General features: G+C 55.0%; 1 protein-coding gene across 1 annotated transcript; it reads left to right on the top strand.

The window, feature by feature from the left end:
* Positions 1–271: 271 nt before the first annotated feature.
* SHROOM1 (shroom family member 1) lies at positions 272–8,295 on the top strand. The gene is made up of 9 exons (XM_004008788.5): positions 272–337; positions 787–945; positions 4,539–5,531; positions 5,627–5,682; positions 5,910–6,119; positions 6,348–6,917; positions 7,006–7,147; positions 7,255–7,527; positions 7,623–8,295. Exons 3-9 carry the CDS (start codon positions 4,581–4,583, stop codon positions 7,950–7,952), a joined length of 2,532 nt encoding a protein of 843 aa, XP_004008837.3. The 5' UTR covers positions 272–337; positions 787–945; positions 4,539–4,580; the 3' UTR covers positions 7,953–8,295.
* The last annotated feature ends 4,429 nt before the right edge of the window (positions 8,296–12,724 follow it).

The raw sequence follows: 12,724 nt of genomic DNA, 5'->3' as shown, positions 1-12,724 counted from the left end.
ACAGGCCGTGAGAACACACCAGGTGGAGGCGGGCGGGCGAGAGCCCTGGGAGCCCTACCCCTACTTTCTCGCTTGTCCAGCCGGAGCAAGAGGCCTGTGCCCGGCGGGGTAACGAGCGTCCAACCCCGACCAGGGTCTAAGCCTACAAGCCGACACTAGGAAGGGGCGGTCGGCTGCCTGGGCAGCGCGGCCGCTCCGCGCTCCCGCCCCCGGGAGTCGGATTTGGCGCCTCCCCCGCGGCGGCGGGAGCCTGGAGGTGGGGTCGGGAGCCAGAGCCCGGGGCTCTGATGTCACCGCGCGGCCGCAGTCCAGGAGCGCGTCTCGGGTGGGAGCTCAGGTACGCGGCGAGGCCGGGGGCTAGGCGGTGGAATCGCTGTTTCCCGGGGCGGTAGGGCGAGCCCCGCGGCTAGGTGCGGATGGGAGTGGCTGAGCCGCTGCGGAGCAGCCCGCGCGTCGTTGGTCTGGAGGTGTTGGGCTCCACACCACGTCTGGTCTGAGCGAGTCGGGTCGGGCTCCTGCGCCCCTGTCCCGCCTCCGGCAGAGGGGTGGTGGGCGCAGAACCGGTAGCGGCGGGAGCTGCTGGGGGAGCACGCTGGGGGCTGGCGAACACGCAGTGGGGTCTCACCGCATCCCCTAGCCACTCCCCGACCCCCGGCTCATGCCCTTCGGCAACGGAGCCGCTAGGGACCCAGCCCCGCCCCCCACCGCCCCCCTCTCCCGCGTCCAGGACCGCGTGGTCCCCTGCGCGCGTTTTGAGCCCTCCTTCCCCTACGGTGAATCCAACAGGAAAGGCCGAGAAATGCGCCGGCCGGGGGCCATCCACTCTGCCAGTGTCCGGGAGGCGTCGCTCTCCTGCTGCACCGCGTGACTTTGTCGCCCCCTGTGGCCACCAGGCCTGTGCTTCTTGCCTCCCTGCCCGAACCTCAACTCAGCGTGAAGCCTCAGGTATGTGGTCCCGACCTCGACCGCCGCCTCCTTTCCCCATGTGCCTCAGCATCCCTCGTTTCCTGCCCTTGGCTCGGAGCTAGAGCCTATGGAGACTCTACGGGTGGGCGGCAGCAGTGGAGAGCAGATGCTTCGCAGGGTGCGTTGTGGGGCGGACATGCTTGGAGCATGCGGAGCCATAGGGGGCTGGGAGAGCCGTGGAACTTCCCCCTAATGCCTGCTCTTCCAGACTGTGTCTGGAGAGCTGGGATTCAAGACAGGCCCAGGATCCAGAAACTCAGTCTGGGTGACATGGAGGCAACACCCTACAGTGAGCCTACCACTGAGGAAGACCATCCCAGATATGATTTAATTCCTGATCCTTATTGATCATTTGAGGTTGTCTGTCTTTCTGGTCACTTTATCTGGATCTGTTTCTGTTGCCTTTGTGTGACTTTAGTCACTGGAAGCAGTCTTCATCAGTTCCCAAAGAACCTCTAACTAAAAACCTGGGTCTGTCTGCTTGCCTGGTCCAACCTCTCTGCTGAGGTCCAGACTCACATCTCAACCTACCCAACTGTTCACCAGACTTGCCACAAACACTGCAAAGTCCACAGGCCCCAGACCAGGCCTGGAACCCTTGGCCAGTCCGCATCTCAGCTTCCTCATTCCTGACACCGGTACCTCCACCTCCTCAGCTCCTGGCTCTGAACATTGAAGTCATCCTTGTCTCCTTTTCCTCTCTTGCTCTTTGATTCAGGTGATGTTTATTGCAAACGATGCCAATATCATATGACCCTAATTAATCTAGCGGTTTTCCAGCAGGGATTCCATGCTGCTCCCCCTGGGCTGATGGGGCTTGAGAAAGCTTTAGTTCTGACTTATATTCAGTGCAGGCATTGGCTCTGCAGCCCAGCCCACAACTGACCATTAGTGCTGATGCTAGGGCTTCTGGGATGTGGCCACTCCCAGCCACAGAGGCTGGTTGGACTGCAAGAGGCTCCCTGCAGCCAGACAAAAACTCTCTGCTCTTTGGGCTGAGGCCCCAAAACACACCAAAGGAGCTGGACTTTCCTACCCTATCTTGCATGGGTATCCGGTGCTCAGGTTACCACTGAAAAAGTATTCTCAACACAAGTTAAGGTCAATAAGAAAATATACAGACATTTTTATTATCCATTTGAGCTGTTTTTATTGGGTGAACTCAGAACCCTTTGTCATTCAGTAACTCACAAATAAAAATTTTCAAGGCCTTTTTTAAGGAGGCATCTTTGTATTTGAACAGTTACTCATGCCTATAGATGCAGTGAAAGTCAACATGGGTAGGCCTGAGTGGCATGAGCCAGGATAAACAGTGCTCCCAAGTTGGGCTCAGAAGGATAGCAGAAGAGGGGGCCAGTGTCTGGGTGGCTGGAGGGGTTCCCTAGAGGAGGTCAGTCTTCCCAGGGGCTGCTACTCAGAGTAGCTTCTTTTCTTTCTGAAATACAGAGTATAAACTACTTTGCAAAAGTGGTCCCCAAGGCTGAGTGTGAGGACCAGCCTTCAGGGCTGGCTTTAGTAGGCATAGTGATGCCTCCAGGTGGGTGATGTCAAGATGTTCTGGTACCAGATCAGCTGAGAGCCCCTCCTGGGAATGTTGGAAGTACTGCTTCTCCCTTTAAGGAAACACCATGTCCTCCTACTACTAACCTCTCTACCTGCCCTAGCCAGCAATCTGTAGAACCTGGGCTCTCAGGGAATGGGGTAGAGGATGATCCTGAGCTCCAAAATGTGTCTAGGAGGCTCACCAAAGTCTCTTTTTTCAGTTTCCACCCAGCTATGGGCCACCCTCCTCTGCAGTCCCAACCAAGCAGCTCAGGGAAGGCAAACCTGCTTTCTCCCCACTATCCACACACACACACAAAATTCCCTATAGCCCACACTGAACCCTTAGTTCCCAAGACTCAAAGCTACTTTCACCCCTGATCCAGGTACACTCCCCCAGCTCCTCCCCTTGACCCCCCTCCTGGCACTGGGAAGGTATTGATTTCTGGCCATTCCTGTTCCAAGCTATGCTTGCCTGCTCTTTTGGTTCTTAGTAACCTGAAGGCAATGGCACCCCACTCCAGTATTCTTGCCTGGAAAATCCCATGGATGGAGGATCCTGGTAGGCTGTAGTCCATGGGGTTGCTAAGAGTCGGAGACGACTGAGCGACTTCACTTTCACTTTCCTGCATTGGAGAAGGAAATGGCACCCCGCTCCAGTGTTCTTGCCTAGAGAATCCCAGGGATGGGGGAGCCTGGTGGGCTGCCCTCTATGGGGTCGCACAGAGTCAGACACGATTGAAGTGACTTAGCAGTAGCAGTAACCTGGGTAACCTGGTCAGTGTCCATGAGTGGCAACTGTCTCACCCATTCTGTCCCCTTCTTCAAAGAGACTAATAGGGAGAGAAGAGTAGGTGGAAGCAAAGAAGCCCTCAACCTTCTCCACCAAAGCCACCCACCCCCCATCTAGTTCCTGCAATTCTGCTCCTTTCCTTGTCGTTCAACAAATACTTCACATCAACTACATGCCAGACATTGAGGGTACAGAGATGAGTCAGTGCAGGGCCTGTCCTCAGAAAGTTCATGGGTGGGAATGGGGAGAAGGAATCACAGGCAAACCAACAATCACCAGGCAGGGTGTTGAGTGCTGTGATGGGGAAGCTAGGACACTAGAGGGATCCCAAAGGGCCAGGAAACCTCTACGCTGAGCCCTATAGGAGGAGCAAGAGTGGCACAAAGACGGGGTGAGCCTGTCACTCCTAGACAAAAGGCAGAGTCTCCCAAGCAGGGAACATATTATCCTGGGATCTGACAGTAATTTGAAGGGGGTAGGGGGCAGATCGTTTCCCACAGAGGACTCTGAGCTTTGTTGAGGGGGACTGGGGGTAAACTGGCTTTCAGCAGAGTTTGCTTCTAGGAAATTGATTCTGGCTTCAGTAAGCTTGGAGGCAAGCCCAGATTCCAGGCAGGGCTCTGCCTCTTACTAGCTGTGTGCCTTTGGGCAAATCATTCCCTGGTTCAGAACCTCACTGTCCTCATCTGTAAAACGCAGGCAACAGTTGTGAGGTTCAAGATAAATATTTATTCAGAGCACCTGGAACATAACTGGCCCAGAGGAAGGCTGTGAAGCTGCCCCTGCCACCTGACCTGGGTCTTTCCTCCCCTCCTTTCTTGGCTCCCCTCTGATCTCAGATCGTTGTTGACATTGTTTATGAGGAAAAGATCACCCGGAGAAGTTAACAAAGCAGCCAGGAAGCGGCCAGGGTGGGACAGGGTTGGGGAGGGAAGGAGCATGGGTACGTTCTCAGCGCTCCAGGAGGTGCCAGGCTAGAGGCTGGGCCAGAAGAGCCCCAGTAGGGAATGGACTAGGCGCCACTTCCTTCCCCTGAGCTAAGGCCCTCAACCTCCAGAGGTGCTCCCCTGGTCTTCCTGCCTTTGCCATCCCAGACGAGGGAGGTGCCAGATGTTAGGGCCATGGGTCCCGTGGCCAGGGAGGCGATGTGTAAGCACGTCGGTGTTGGAGGGGCCAGCAGGCTGCCCTAACCCATACCCGGAGCGCCTCACCTCCCACGCCGCCTATGCTTTTCCAGGCCTCACAGAGCTGGCCAGCCTCCGCCCTCGTCCGAGCAGCCATGGAGGCCCTGGGTCCCGGAGGTGGCCGCACCTCCCCGGCCTCGTCCACTCGTAGCCTGGACTCGCGGCGGTTGTCCGCGCCCACCGACTCGGCCTACAGCTCTCTCTCCGCCGCCTCAGGAGGTCCTGAGCCTCCTGAAACTCCTGCGCCGTCGCCTTCGCCGGGGACCCAGCAACTTCCCTACCTGGACTGGGACTACGTGCGCGTGGTGTGGAGCGGCCCGGCCCCCGCCGCCAGGCTTCGCACTTCCCTGCAGCCCCGGCCCGCGGCCGCCACACGCAGTGGGCCTCGTGCCCCCGAAAAGGGGACCCCGGGACCGCTCAGCCGCCAGACCACCCCGCTGCTGTACGCGCTGGCGGCCGAGGCTGAGGCCGCGGCGCGGGCAGCCGAGCCGCCCAGCCCGCCGGCTTCGCGGGCCGCCTACCGCCAGCGGCTGCAGGGCGCTCAGCGGCGAGTGCTCCGGGAGACGTCCTTCCAGCGCAAGGAGCTCCGCATGAGCCTGCCCTCCCGCCTGCGGCCCGCGGCCCCCGCGCGGCCCTCTGCCGAGCACCCGCGCTCCGCCTCGCTCAGCCACCCGGCCGGGGAACTAGAGCCGGCGCACTCAGGGGCTCCCACCCAGCAGCGGAAGTGGTGCTTCTCAGAGCCAGGGAAACTGGATCGCATGGGTAGGGGCGCTGGGTTGGCGAGGCAATGCTCCGGAGAGGCCTGCTCCAGCTCTGGCTTCATTGGGCCGGAGCCTCGGGAATGGCAGCAGAGGACACTGGCTGAGTTTGAAGGTCACCAGATCAGATGGCTGCCTGCGACCCAGCCCCCAAGCATAGAGGACCCAAAACCTCGGTCCTTGAAGCTTGGCAGTGCCTACAGGCCCGCCTCCAGTGGGAGTCGGAGTGCTTCCAGGGAAGTCTTGGCCCCCTGGGGAAGTCCAGAAGGTGTCATGCCCATTGCCCAGGTATGGAAGATAGGGAGGGGCTGCCACCCTGGGGTGGAGGAACCTAGAGGACTGAAAACTTGAGCAACATTTCACCCAACTGCTTGCCTTTCCAGGCTGTTCCCCAAGGAGCAGAAACCCCTAGACCACCGTTGCAGAACAAACTTAACAGGTGAGAGACATGGACCGCTATGGGAACTGAAAGCTGGGGGAGGCAGTTTTCATGGCTCTTGCTCAAGAAAGAAGGCCTCCAACCACCCTCTGTTTGAGCCTTATGTCTCAAGGCAGAGTGCAAACCACACCCCCTAATCCCACTCCCAACACCCCACTGTGTCTCTGGTGCAGAACCAGAATCTTCCTTCCTGGTCACTGTGGTCAGTGTGGGGTCCTTGCCTCCAGGTTCCTGAATCAGAAGGAAGCTTCAGAAGTGTGTCTTGCAGAGGGACCCCACAGCAGTCCCTCTGACTGTGAGCAGAGGGGCTCAGAGAACTGTGTTGTGTCTGTTCGGCTCCCATCCCTTCCTGATGATGAAGTTTTCCTGGAAGAAGCCCCCCTGGTCAGAGCAAGATCACCTGCAGACTCCCAGACTCCCCTGGGGCTCCCAACCTGGTGAGTTCCCTCAGACTTTCAAGCAGAGTGAGATACACCTTTCCTACACACATCTATAAAATGCTGGGAAAAAAAAAAATGCTGGAGAGGCAGGGAACTCTCTCTTGACCGAAGGCTGGGGGGGCGCAGGGAGGGGTGGGTTGGGAGGGGGGAGTCGTTGCAGGGGGAGAGGAGAGGGGGGCCCCTTGGCCAGAGCTTTTTCTGATTTAGTGTCTCTTCCACTTTCAGTGTCCATGTCTCTGACCAGGACTACGGAGCTGGCTTGAGTCAAAGGACTGACCAAGCTATAATCCCCGCAGAGCAGCCCCTCCATGAGAACCCAGAAACTGCAGGGGAGGATGAGTGTTGGCAGGGGTTAAACAGCTCTGTGAATGTTTCCAGGCCTACATGCTGTAGCCCTGCTGAGGCTGCAAATGGTGACATCCTTACATTTGACCCCACTGGACTGCTGACCACTGTTCCCCCCACAGCTGCAGAGACTGACCTGAAACCTTTCCCAGGTGATACCCTGGGACCTCCAGACAATGATACCCCAGGGCCCCCTGACCACAGTGCCCTGGCTTGGGGCCCTGGGGAGCCTGGTCCTCAGTCAACATGGGCCAGTCCACGCCTCGAGGAGCTGGTTCAGGAGCTGGCCAGATTGGATCCCTCTCAGAATGACACTTTCACTTCCTATCCCAGCCCAGAGCCATCCCTGGGCCTGCTAGATGGACTGATTCCTTTAGCTGAGGTCTGGGCTGCAATGAGACCAGCCTGTAGGGAGGCTGGAGAGGAGGCTGCTGGTAATTCTGAGCCAGGGTGAGTGAGGGGCATCAGGGACTCAGAGGACTTTAAGCCCCTGATCTCTGGGGCAGGACAACCCAAGGAGCTCTGGTTTTGTCCCCAGGTCCTATCTACTTAACTCCACCCGGCACCTGCCAAATTCTCAGGAGGAGACAAGGCCTGAAAACCTTACCACCCACGTTGTGCCTGACCAACCATGTGACCAGGGTGCATTAAAGCCAAATAACAGCATCCAAGCCAAGAAAGTGAGTGTGGAAGGGGCCATTGGTGGCTGATGGGGCTAGAACCCAGAGTCTGGTCTGAGGAGTCAGGGGCCTGGGTCCAGACTTAAGTGCCTATGCACTCCTGGCAGGCAGAGCTGGCAGACCTCCTCCAAAAGATGCTAAGGGACCTTCAGGCCGAGCAGAAGCAGCTGCAGGGAGCGGCCCAGGCTTGGGCCAGGCGCGGAGCTGCTTTGGAGGCCGCTGTCGGCCAGGCCTGTGCACCCCACGAGCTGGAGCGGTTCAGCCGGTTCATGGCCGACCTAGAGCGCGTGCTTGGCCTCCTGCTGTTGCTGGGCAGTCGCCTGGCCCGCGTGCACCGCGCCCTGGCCCGGGCGGGTGCAGACAGCGACCCTGAAGAGCAGGTACTGGTTCGGGCTGAGGAGGGCGGGGAGACGGGAAGGGCGGTGAGGGTCCTGCATCGGGCCTGGCTCACAGCGCCCTCACCCTACATCTCCAGGCCTCTCTGCTGCAGCGACTGGGGCTCCTGCAGCGGCAGGAGAAAGATGCTAAGGAGCTGAAGCAGCACGTGGCGCGGCGGGAGCGAGCCCTACGCGAGCTGCTGGCGCGCGCACTGCCCGCAGAGGAGCTGAGCGCCTACCGCACCCTGTTGGCCGGCAAGGCCGCCGTCCTGGCCCAGCAGCGCAGCTTGGAAGAGCGGGTCCGCCTTATTCAGGACCAACTGGACGCAGTCAGGAACGACCTTGGCCGTCCCTCGCCTCCCAGGCCGGCTTTCCCCTCAGGGACCCATCCTCCGGATAAACCACCCTTCCCCCCTCCCCTCATCTAGTTACAGGCGGTGAGGGTGGGGAGCATTGCCCTTGCCTCTCACCCACATGATTCCGGATGACGCTGGTGTATTCGGTGCTTTTCCCTTGGGGTGGGGAAGACCCAGGCCCGGCTTTGCCGGGGTACTTCTTCCAAGTGTTCTCATGTGGCCTTTCCCAAGTCTTGTGGATTATCTGGTGGTTAACTGAGAAATTTAAAATCTGCAGTATTCTCTCATGTGATTGAGAAAGAGTTCCGGTAAGGCTTGGTTAGAAGGAGATGAGACAAGTCAGAGAAGCACTTCAATTTAAGATTCAAAATGGCCATTTCTTTTCCCTCTCAATAAAAAAATTGATGAGAAGTAATACGCGGAGTCTGGCTTGGAGGCAGGGTCTTGTTTGCAAATTTCAGACACCTCCCTGACTAGAGCAGATTAGCCATTTGTCAGAAGCCATCAGTCAGGTCTGGGGATTCCTAGGAAGACTGAAGAAACAGGCTTGAAAACAAGAGGGGCCAGGCAGATGCTGTCACCAGTAGTCCCTAACTCTTCTGGTGACTGCATTTTTACCACAAAACCTGATTGGCTGAGGTTAGGTCCCTTTTGCTGGTTTTTACCCAAGCCCCTAACCTCAGTGGTATAGTGGAAGTGGGTAGGGCTGCCTCCCTTCAAGATTCAAGGCACAGGGAGCTTCCCCAAATGGAAAATGGATTCAGATGCTTTGCCTAAAAACCCTGATGAGTGTCAAATATACTTGGACATTTGGGGAAATTCATTCTGAGGCCCAAAAAGAACTGTCTTCCTCGTCTAGTTGTGTTATCAAAACTGAATTTGTCTACCTCTCCTTTGTAAGAACCTATGGGGTCAACCAGGCTTGAAGAGGGTAGTTGGGAGGATGCGAGCTGAATGGGGATGAGTCATGGGGCATCTGGAGACCTATTATGCTGGATGGCTTATGTCCTGGAGATGCCCATTTGGGGTTGGGCTGGAGCTGAGAGTTGGGGGTTAAGGGCTAGAGTGAAATGAAACAAATGACACACACACCCTCTGTGTATCATCCCTGTGTACAGAGAATCAACGTTCTCCAATATAGATGTGAAAATCTGCCTTAGTATTTGGAGCTGCAAAGGCTGGGGACCAGAGCATTGTTCATGCAAATACTGAGTGTATTTTTGTAAGCCGGGCACCTTAATAATAATGGTGTCTAAAGCCAACTGACCTCTAAGTGAGAAATCTCTGCTTCTGAGCTCATTTTCGGATGCATATTGTCACTAAGTGCAACTGGTTGGGAATTTTAAATGGTCGTATTCATACTAAAAGCATTAGTTATAACAGTCGCGCTATTGAGCACAGAACAATGCTCACATTGTGCCTTTTTATAAAAAACATATGGGGCTCCTGCTGAGGCGTTTGTGGGTTCTAATATTCTGCTCTACTTCTCCCCTTTGAACGCTGTGGGTGGGGCCTCCGCTCCAAGGTCCTCTGCCCCGTGGGGCAACTTGCTGCCAGATGCCTTCTGGAGGGATCTACTTATTTCTCCCTTTTGCCCTGTACAGTGCTCATTGCTTTCTCCTATTGTGATATTCTTCCCACTCCAGAAATCTTACCTGAAAAATCCTATGGACAGAGGAGCTTGGCGGCTACAGTCCATGGGGTCACAGAGTGGACGCGACTCAGCGCACATTGTGATATTCTTAGAAATACATTCAACCTCGTCCATTTAGGCCAGTGGAAATTGTGTATTTCAGACAAAACACTCCCAGCCCTGAATGGGCATGGGAAGCAGGGTCTGCCCTTGTCCGGTTAAACTGCACTTTGGTTCTTGGCTGGTTTTGGCCATGGGGAAATATGAGGCTGCTGTGCTTGTCTCTACCAGATCGAAAGCGCCCACCAAAGTGGGGCACCAACTGAGTAGGTCCTTCCATTTGTCTCCTTCTCCTTCCTGCCCCAGTTTATCTTTCTTCCACACCCCGTTGTTCTTTCAGAGGACAAGAACGATCTCAGCATAGGTGTTGGATATTGGCACCACAGGCTAAGACTTGGGAGTGGAGGGAGGCAGTGAATACGAGAAGCCGGGTGAATTCCACGCTCCTGGACGCTGCCAGCAGATGGCGCTGTTCTTTTTATAACCCTTCACCACCTCTCCAGCTACCAGGCCTTCCGGGCTCCCCCAGGGACCGCTGCCTTGTCCTGAGCATTGTACTTGTTGGGCCTGAAGGAGGGGGCTAGAGGGGGCTAAGCCTTTGCTTCTGTTGGAAAGAAATTCTAGCCAGCTGGCTGTGGGAAGGTTGGCTCGCTTTCCTTTGCCACCTCCTTCGACATTTGTTGGTTAATGAGTGGGGAGGGGAAAGCAGGGGGTGGGGGTCGGGGGGTTGATCTTGAGGATCAATATTCAAAAGAGCCTTACTTAGTTTCCCACGGTGGAAAAGAGGGTTCCTTGGGTCTCTGCTGGGGTTTCTATCCGCACCTCCCCAAGCTTTTGCTCCCCAACCTGCTGGTCCCACCACCCCCAGCCTGGCGGCCTGAGGCGCCGCGCCCCACACAGCTTAGCGGAGTACCCTTGTTGCTGGGCAACAGGCAGCAGGAGGCCTCCTCTCCCACTTGCCTCATCCCGCCCCCGCGGTTCCTCCTAATATGGATTTAATTAGTGTACTTTTTACCTTCTGACTGTAAATTGGAAACTGAGTAGGGAAGCAATGTTCCGCGGTGCCCTAAGCCGGCACTCAATCTGGCTGGAACAGTCTGCTCCGCACACCACCTACCTCGGCAAGCGGCTGGAGTGAACCTCAGAAACCCTCAGGAAACAAACTACCTCGCTGTTCAGTCACGAATAATTCAGAAGTTTTCAGACGACATTTAGGTCAAATGCGGTCGAGGACCACCGCAGAGAGAAGAGGGGGAATGTGGGGGGCGGGACGCAGGCAAATACTGTAAATCAATCCTCCCAACGAACCCATAACGTTACTTTCACTGCCTAGCTGCAGTTTAGAAAATCACCATGGGTGTTTACCTGCTGTCTTTGAAATTGAAGTCAGCGCTAAGTTCTCACTAGGAGAACTTTTTTCCCCCTTCTGGAGGAGAGGTCCAGAGATCTCTCTCTCTCAATCACTCCCTCCCCACCTCTCTTCCTCCCACTTCCTCTCACTATCTGGTCCTTCTTTCCACTTCCCTGCAGTAATATCTGAGGCCACCTCTGCTCCACAGGTTCAAGTCCAGAGGTGGGGCAGTTCTGTGAAGCCAGCCATAGAGGTTCAAGGCAACAAGCTACCTGGAGAGTGACAGTCTACTTATTGAACCATTTTAAAAGGTCAGATAATTTCTTCCAGGATAAGGCAAAGAAAAGGGGAAGAATATAGGTCCTGAGTAGGCCCAGCCTTAAAGCCATGTGTGCAGAGGGGTACTTTCAATCCAAAAGGCTGAATGACTGCTTGTTTAGGACTGGAAGGTGAGGCTGGGGATTCTAGAGGTATGTGCTATAAGAAAGGCATTGTGGAGACTTCCCTGATGGTCCAGTAATTAAGAATCTTGCCTGCCAACAAAGAGGACATTGGTTCAATCCCCGTGAGGGAAGATTCCACACACCTCAGAGCAATTAAGTCCCTGTGCCACAACTACTGAGCCCACATGAGCCCAGAGCCTGTGGTTTGTAGGAAGAGAAGCCATTGCAATGAGAAGCTCGAGCACTGCAACTAGAGAATAGTCTCCACTCATCCCAACTAGAGAAAGCCCACTTACAGCAATGAAGACCCAGCAAGCCAAAAATAAATTTAAAAAAAAAAAAAAAAAAAGAATCCACCTGCCAATGCAGGAGACAAGGGTTAGATCCCTGACCAGAAAAGATTCCACATGCCACTGGGTAGCTAAGCCTGTGTGCCACAACTACTGAGCCAGCATGAGCCTAGAGCCTGTGCTTTGCAACAAGAGAAGCCATCACAATGAGAAGCCCGCTCGCCACAACTAGAGAAAGCCGACACACAGCAACAAAAACCCTGTGCAGCCAAAATAAATAAATAAAAGGCATTGTGATATTTGAGATAATGTGATATCACTTACAGAATATAGGATAGTTTCCCTTTTGTGGGAATATATTTTTCCTAGTAGTGTCAATGTTGTTGTTTATATATACAGGTACTAACATGGTAAAAGAATGGTGATCAGGTAGAGTAACACCACAAATCAGAGTTATTTGGTTTTGGAATGCATCCAGATATCCCTTTGGGACCAACTTCGCACTCCTAGTAATATTTCAGGATGGTGTTGCAGTTCACAGACAACTCTACCTACTCATTCCACGTGCTCCTCCCTCCCCACAGCCTGTAGGATAGGTACTGTCAATTCCACAGAGAGAGAGACGGAGCTTGGAGAATTGGGTGACTTGCTTAAGGTCACTAAATGAATAAAGAGCTGAAATGAGACCACCTTGCTTTTCTTTAACAGGATGCTTTACTGGAAAAGAGCACCAGGATGCCATCCTGACCGTGACAGTTACTAGCTTGAGGCCATACAGGTTACTTACAGTTTCTGTAGGCTTCCTAACTTTAAAAATCAAGATACTAACAGTACATACATTGTAAGGTGGTGGTGAATACCTACAAAGTGTTTAGAACCGTGCTTAGCACTTAGTAAACACAGGTTATATATGCATTACCCATAGCCTGGTCTGGGGAAGGCAATGGCACCCCACTCCAGTACTCTTGCCTGGAAAATCCCACGGATGGAGGAGCCTGGTGGGCCGCAGTCCATGGGGTCGCGAAGAGTTGGACACGACTCAGCGACTTCACTTTCACTTTTCACTT

Source organism: Ovis aries, chromosome 5, assembly GCF_016772045.2.
Source record: "Ovis aries strain OAR_USU_Benz2616 breed Rambouillet chromosome 5, ARS-UI_Ramb_v3.0, whole genome shotgun sequence".
In the NCBI taxonomy this organism is placed as follows: Eukaryota; Metazoa; Chordata; class Mammalia; order Artiodactyla; family Bovidae; genus Ovis; species Ovis aries.
Note: the sequence above shows the minus strand (reverse complement) of the source record. Positions and strands in the feature narration are given on the sequence as shown.